The 7,785-nt window shown below is 38.2% G+C and overlaps 1 protein-coding gene across 1 annotated transcript; it reads right to left on the reverse strand.

The window, feature by feature from the left end:
- Nucleotides 1–1,389: 1,389 nt before the first annotated feature.
- On the reverse strand, nt 1,390–7,785 carry LOC146612787 (signal-regulatory protein beta-1-like). Its single transcript, XM_085377644.1, has 5 exons — nt 7,743–7,785; nt 7,330–7,650; nt 3,774–3,890; nt 1,672–1,977; nt 1,390–1,565 (listed from the first exon to the last, which is right to left on the reverse strand). The coding sequence occupies exons 1-5, from the start codon at nt 7,783–7,785 to the stop codon at nt 1,390–1,392; spliced, it is 963 nt and encodes a 320-aa protein (XP_085233770.1).

The following is a 7,785-nucleotide window of genomic DNA, read 5'->3' on the forward strand; positions in this document are numbered from 1 at the left end:
TTGACTCAGGATGTGTTGTGCTCGGTCATGACTTCTCCCTCCAGCAGCCTTTTGTTTCGAGACCACTGCTGTGAAACGGCGTTGCATAAATAAACTTGAATTATTTGAACATTTCAGATTAAGTCTGTAAAATCTGTTTATAAATTCATGCTTGAAGATTTATTATTTATTATTTGAACCAGATCACAGATTTGGACGGTTTATTTTCTGTATAATATTTTCACTACTTTAAAGTTTGTTTATTTCTTAACTTAAAATTGTAAATTTTAATTTTAGAGGAAAAATTAAAAATGTTTTTCTGGTTAGTCTAAATAAGTCCAATTCTGGCCCCCGGGCCTCATGTTTGACACCCTTGGTCTAAAGGTTAATCTCATTGAAAAGACTCGGTAACTTTCTTAAAAAAAACTTAAGTGAGTTCTCAATTTGCTTTTGTTTTACAGTAAATAAAATATTTTTGTACTTAAAGAACTGTTTTTGTTAGATGTGGGTTAATAATTTTCTGTTCACTGTTACTGATGTTTTAAATGTTGTAATGTTTCTGCCACATTAAAGCGAACTCAGAGAAACTGCATAGGAATAAAAAATAAACCATATATGAAAAACTTTATTAACAAGTATTACAGACTCAAATTTTTTGAGCTTCCTGTTTATTTTTGGCCATTTTATTTCTCTATGAATCATTTATTATATTTGGTTAAGTCAAAAATATCAAAATCTGATTCTAAAGAAATATTTTACTGGTGTTTACAACAAACTATAAAGCTTTTCATAGATTTTTCATAGGGAATTACTCCACAATAATTATTTTTGTAAGCTTACTTTGCTACAGAAGACAGAAAAAATGAAAAGCGATATTTCAAATAATTTTTTCTTGAAGAAAGTCTTGTGCAGAAATAGATTTATTAAAATTTGACACTATAAAAGAATAAGTCAAACGGACAGAAGTAACTCTGTAACAGCTGAAAGCTGAAAATAATAAAAAAGAAGATGTTTTTTCTTACAGTAACAAAAAAGTATTATTAATAAAACAATATTTAAAATATGAATGACATAAAATTACTAAAAGCTGCTTTTGTACCAATGGGTTTTCCTTGGCACAGTTTGTTGCTGTCTATAAAACACAACAAGCTGTTGAACTGCAAACATAAGCAAAGTTTCATGTTTCATGTGTGCGATAGATGACAGGAAGTTTTCTCATGAGGACAACTGTGTACAAAACTCTAATTATCTACAATAAATCACATTCATTTTGAAGGAATATGTCACTCAAATGCAAAGTATTGCTGACAGTGAACATTTCAAGTTTGTCAGTAGCATAAATTCATCATGTTTAATTTAGCGGAAGTTTAATTTTAATGTAATTGAGACATAAAAGCTGTATAAAGACAGTCAGTTAGCAGGTGTGCTGTTGGTTGAACGTCCCTTCTTTCTCGTGATCCCGAGCAGAGAGAGTCCACAGAAGTACGCCAGACTCTTCGCTATCAGCACTGTGTACATCAGACACAGCAGCCTCTCTTTAAACCAGCGTGGGGGAGGCGGTGGGGGAGGAGAAGGTCCTCTAATCTCTGTAAAAGAAAAGGAAAGAATTAACAAAGTCATGTCAATGACCTTCTCCTCGCTCTCTGAATATTCTCTGAATGTTGAATCACTCAGTCATGAAGTGTTAATTACCTATTTTGTTTTGACCTGTCACTTTGCCTTTCTCATGGTTGACTTCACAGAGGTATTTATATGAGTAGATATCACCCTGATCGAGCACCGTGATGGAAGTGATGCGTCCTGGCTCTTTGATTTCCAGCTGCTCCACCTCAGCAGGGGGCAGATCCTCCAGCCGGCCGTTCTTCTCTCTTTTCCAGGAGAACTGGACCAGAGGAGGAATCATTCCTGAGGCCTGACACACCAGGGCGCTCCTCCCCCCGAGGCTGGTACTGTTTGCTGCTTTGTAAGCGGTCACCTCCGGCTTCACTGTCGGCTTATCTAAAGTTTAACAGCAACAAGCAGCACAGACACACATTCACACCGTCAGCATGGACCATAATCATTAACCACTCATATACACATACACAGTATGTTCCCCCACTTATGTACTGCACATATGTACCATGATTTATCACAAATCTTCTGCAGTTTTATATGTGCATCTTAATAACAGAATTTAATTTTTATCTATGCATACAGAAAATTAAAATTATGTCATTCATAATCATAATTATCCAAACTTCCCTGTGAATAAATGGAAATATACAGATTATGTTGGTATAATAGCTACAGTGAAATATTACTATGAATTATGGCTAAAGAATCCACAATACTAAGTATATGATAAATGCATTACTAGTCTACAATGACATAAAGATACATATTAGTTTATATGTGTATCCTGGGAAATCACTGGCCTGTTTTTCCAGATTAGACTAGTTTGTGGTTTTATCTGAATCCCCTGCAGCTGAGGTCATGAAGTCTTGTCGTCAAAGATAAAGGAAACGTCTTTTAAATCCACAAGACAATGTTTGACTTGCTCTGCTGCACCTTTAGAAGTGCAAAGTAATTTCTGCTCATGTGTATGTTTCACTGCTCACCGGCTCACTATTAATTCTTTTTATTTCTTTATCTACTTTTTTAAAACAACCGTTCAGCAAACCAGCTGTCTCTGCTATCTTTGAATATATTTGCTTCATGTTTGTCATAGTTGCACAATCACTTATCAAATATATTCAAAGATAACTTCCTCTCATTCTAAATAGCAAATTTCACATTTGTGCTGTTTTGATGAAAAATCATTGAAACAATACACAACAACTACCAAGAGATATTTTCTAGCACTTAACTCGCTTTAAATGTTAAGTCTAAAATTTAGTAATAAATCATTTAAACCTTCTCTAATGAAGGCTGAGGTACGGCACCGGCAGCAGGCTCTTCCTAATTGTCGCATCCTTCATACAGTTATTTTATTTGGTCATGTTAAACATATAAAATTGAAGAAATATATTAACACCATGAACCAAAATGTAATTATATGTATGTGTGGAATATTTTTGTGCCACATCATTTTACAGATGTTACTACACCACCTTCTAATCACAGGATTCTTCACAGTTTGATTTTTTTTAACAAGCTGCTTAAATGTGGCTCATCGTTCCATCAGCAAAACCTTTAAATGCAAAGTGATAAAAAAAATAGAAACATTTTTAAAAGCCCATTTGTATTTTGGTGCATAACCTTCAAGTTAGATGCAACAATTCAACTACTCAATAATATATAGATAGATAGATACACAACACAGAGACAAATAACAATTAAGAAACACCCAGTGACACAGATTTGTGATCAGATATGCTTCTAATCTGTCATAATTTCCAAAATTCCTATCATATCTTAAATTTGATTTAATTAACATTAGACATTGTGCAACACTAAGAGAAAGAAGAGAGAAAGAAAATCTCCCACAGTCCTTGTGAATATAATTTTCTTTTGATAAGAGAAAGACAGAGAAAGCAGAGTCTTACGTCTCATTAGAGCGGAGCTGTTTGAGACCAGAGAACAAGCTACTAAATTATTTCTTACACTTCTTTAAATGTCTGCAGGGTTTTAAGATGGAAAGCACACTACATAAAAAAGCTTAAATACATTTCTGACAGCTTTTAGATTGTCGTTTTAAAGTTAGACTAAGTGCACTGCTTTTTTAAAACTATTTTACAAACATTTAAAACATTTAAGGGCACAGAATATAAAAACAGTAAAATCAAGTAGGTGAAATACATTTTAAGCCTTACCTGTTACATAGAGCTTTGTTCCAGAGCCAAAGATGAGATAGCTGTTGGACTCATCACCGGATCCTCCCACACTGAAACACACTGATACAAAAACCTTTCTGCCGTTGAGTTTGTCAGCTGAGGTGAATGAGCGTAAAGTATCATATTTCACTTCCAGGAAAGGTCACATGGAGTTTATCATTTTGGCTGAAACTGTGCTTCTCTTGGATAAACTACAAGTAACTTTTTATATTTTGTTTTTATTTACCTTTTCTGAACCATAAAAGTTTTTGTTTTTTTTAAATTACAGATTAGTGGGTTATTATTATTTATCATCACCAATTTCCTCAAATCCTGAAAAATAATAATATGGATGATCTCCGGGATTTCATATATAGGAGAATCACTAAGTGTGTGTGTGTGTGTGTGTGTGTGTGTGTGTGTGTGTGTGTGTGTGTGTGTGTGTTCCTGTCTACCGATCTTTGTGAGGACAAACAGTCACTTGTGAGGACACACATACCGGTCCTCACAAATTTGAAGGAATTTTTGAGGCTCAGAATGTGGTTTCATTGTCAGGGTTGCAAATAAGTTATTGGTAGGTTTAGGTTTAGGGTTAGGCATTCATTTTTAAGGGGCACAGGTGTCGAACTCCGGGTCTCGAGCGCCTGTATCCTGCAGGTTTTACATATGTCCTTGATGAACTTGAGCATCAGAACAGGAAAGATTCAGAGTGTCAGCATGTTCACTGGAACCTGAACATCTGGACGAATGTTATGTTCAGTGATGAGTCCAGATTTTGGATTGAAAGGTTAAAGTGTGGAGATGATGAGGGGAACACTATTCTGATTGTACCAATAGCTTAGCAGCTTTAAGTGGAAGCACTAATAATAATAATAATAATAATGGATTGCATTTATATAGCGCTTTTCTAGGCACCCAAAGCGCTTTACAATGCCACTATTCATTCAGTCTCGCATTCACACACTGGTGGAGGCAGCTACGGTTGTAGCCACAGCTGCCCTGGGGCAGACTGACAGAAGCGAGGCTGCCATATCGCGCCATCAGCCCCTCTGGCCAACACCAGTAGGCGGTGGAGTGGAGAAGATGAAATGGCCTGTCAGTTCTGATTTTAAACACCTTGTCATCAGCATGCTGTGAGTGACCAACACAAACACACTGTCTAACTTGTTAAAAATGCAGGTGTGAACAAGTTGTTTGCCATCTGCCTGGCACCACTTCTCTGAGTTCCCTCTGTCTGTCTATGGTGTCACACTGTCTGCTCGTGAATCTGTCTTTTAAGTTCAGTGTCTCGTCTGGTTCTCCATGTCTGTGAGTTTCCTGTTTTACTCTGAAAGTCTCTGTCTCATGTGAGTGTGTTTAGTTTACGTTTCCCGTGTCTCGTCAGATCTGATTTCTCCCAGGTGTGTTCCTCTCCTGTCTCCCATCCCTTGATTACTGCTGTGAGTATTTAAGCCCTGTGTGTTCTCCTGCCTGTTGCTGGTTTGTCTACGTTATCGCCCTCTGTCATCCTGTGTGGTTCCCCTGCATCTGTCTATGTTTCCCTGCGTCTTCGTTTGTGTCTCTAGGTTTCAGGTTTGTTTTATTCTTAGTTTGTCCAGTTAGGTTTTGTCAGTTCTGTTCTTGCCATCCTTTGCCTTTTGTTGTACATCGTCCTCCTCAATAAAAGCCCACTCACATCAGTAGTGCCTGCATCTTGGGTCCTTCAATACATGGCTCGCCCCGCCAGCTGTGACAAATAGAACATGATGTTTAACTGTATCGAACGCTGCACTGAGGTCTAGCAGGACAAGCACAGAGATGAGGCCACTGTCAGAGGCCATAAGAAGATCATTTGTAACCTTCACTAAAGCTGTTTCTGTGCTGTGATGAGCTCTGAAACCTGACTGAAACTCTTCAAATAAACCATTCCTCTGCAGATGATCTGTTAGCTGTTTGACAACTACTCTTTCAAGGATGTTTGATATGAAAGGAAAGTTGGAGATTGGCCTATAATTAGCTAAGACTGCTGGGTCTAGAGATGCTTTTTGAGTAAAGGTTTAACTACAGCCAGCTTGAAGGCATGTGGTACATTATTAGAGATAGACTGGCGATATTTAAGATTGAAGCAGTAAGTAATGGTGGGACCTTGAGCAGCCTTTTAGCAACGGGATCTAAAAGACACATTGATAGACTGGAGGAGGAGAAAAGAAGATCAGACACCAGCGAGAGAGGATCAGAAGGACAGACGCAACAACATTGTCATCCCCTATGTAGCCGGTGTATCAGAAAAACTCAGGAGAGTTTTCTCGAAGCATGACATCCCGGTGTACTTCAGACCCAGCAACACGCTCAGACAGAAACTGGTTCATCCCAAAGACAAAACTCCAAAACACAAACTTAACAATGTGGTGTATGCTGTACAGTGCAGCGAGGAATGTCCAGACCTCTACACTGGCGAGACCAAACAGCCACTTCACAAGCGCATGGCACAACACAGAAGAGCCACCTCCACAGGACAAGACTCAGCAGTCCATCTGCATCTTAAGGATAAAGGACACTCTTTCGAGGATGCCAATGTTCACATTTTGGACAGAGAGGACAGATGGTTTGAAAGAGGAGTGAAAGAAGCATCTATGTCCACTGTGAGCGACCATCTTTGGACAGAGGCGGGGTTTACGACACCAACTCTCTGCCATCTATAATCCAGTTTTGAGATCCCTTCCCAGACGCCTTAACGCCCACTCACATCCTGGGCCATCTGACCTCAGGAAATCACATGATAAGGTGGGGCCAGGTTTCACAATGAGTTCACCTGAAACCCTGGCTGATTGGGACCCACACCCAGTTTACACCTTGGCTCAGGCGATTAGAGGATCATCAGTGGGTCCTTTTGTCCCTCTGTGGGGGGAAACTCCCACTAGGTTTATATCTGGGACTCTCCACCATTTGACCTTAGAACTGAAGAAGCTTCTCGGATGAGAGGTGAAACGTCTTCAAGTAACTTGAAGAAGTCCAGACGCTTTTCTTTCCAAGCTCCTTAGACTACTTAATGTTAAAGGAATGGTTGGCTCAACAGTGCTCTGACTTTTTGCAATTACACTTAAATACATTTAAACAAAATTTTTAATAATAAAATAGGATTACTAATAAATGTTTTTTGTTGGAAAGGGGTAATTATATAAAGTTTAGTTTTATTTTGCAATATCAACAAAAATGCAAAAATATTTATATTATTCAGTTAAATTATATCTGTACACTTCTGAATCACTACAGCATTCACCTCAAGGCACTTCATGCGGTAAGGGAAAGGCCACGGCAATAAAGAGCAAAATGTATATACAGCAAATATACATGTATACAATATTTATTAATGACATAATAAAAAAAGATGTGTTTAAATAAAAAATAAGGATAATTAAGGAAAATAAGGATTAAGCTGGCACAAACCTGTATTTGTTTACAGTGAATTTCTAAACCCTTAAAGGAAAAAGAAATGAGGAAAGTGCTCAGGTGTCTGATTTCTGCTAGTCTGTTGGTTTTTGTTCAGGCTGCAGAGATCATTATTCACTGTGGGTACCCGACTTCAAACAGGAGCAATAATAGGTGGCTGAATGAGCAGAGCTAATTCTTGCAACTACCAACTCACAGCCATTCTGTTTCCTTACAGCTGAGAAATCATTTTTCTGTGGATGGTTGAAATCTGAATAAACATAACCATTATTCCTGTTAACAGTCAGAATCACTGTGAGCTTTTCTCTCTCTTTCTTCTGGTACCAGTACACAGTATTTTTGCTACACAACTCAGTTCCTGCACAGCTGATGGAGACTGATTCACCAGCTCTCCTGGTCTGCGATAACTGCTCCTGAATCAGCTGTTCTGCTGCCATGGTAACCAGTGCTGTAGAGACACAGACAGATAGATGAAGGTTAGTGTGACAGTGTTTGTTACAGGTTGACTTTGTTGGCTCCTGATTGGCTGGAAACACTCACCTGAACACAGACAGCACAGAGCAGCAGCTGGGAGGAAAAGCAT

This window comes from Diplotaxodon limnothrissa, linkage group LG18 (genome assembly GCF_057381915.1).
Source record: "Diplotaxodon limnothrissa isolate DT_005_m linkage group LG18, D_limnothrissa_male_GT1.1, whole genome shotgun sequence".
Taxonomy (NCBI): Eukaryota; Metazoa; Chordata; class Actinopteri; order Cichliformes; family Cichlidae; genus Diplotaxodon; species Diplotaxodon limnothrissa.

Bases quoted from the DNA above. Each gene is read 5' to 3' on its own strand.
- LOC146612787 (XM_085377644.1), bottom strand. From the start codon at position 7,785: ATGCTTTTCCTCCCAGCTGCTGCTCTGTGCTGTCTGTGTTCAG. The intron at 3,891-7,329 runs GTACCCACAGTG...CATTCACCTCAG, and splicing joins TTGCTCCTGTTTGAAGTCGG to CTGACAAACTCAACGGCAGA. The intron at 1,978-3,773 runs GTAAGGCTTAAA...GTTAAACTTTAG, and splicing joins AACAAAGCTCTATGTAACAG to ATAAGCCGACAGTGAAGCCG.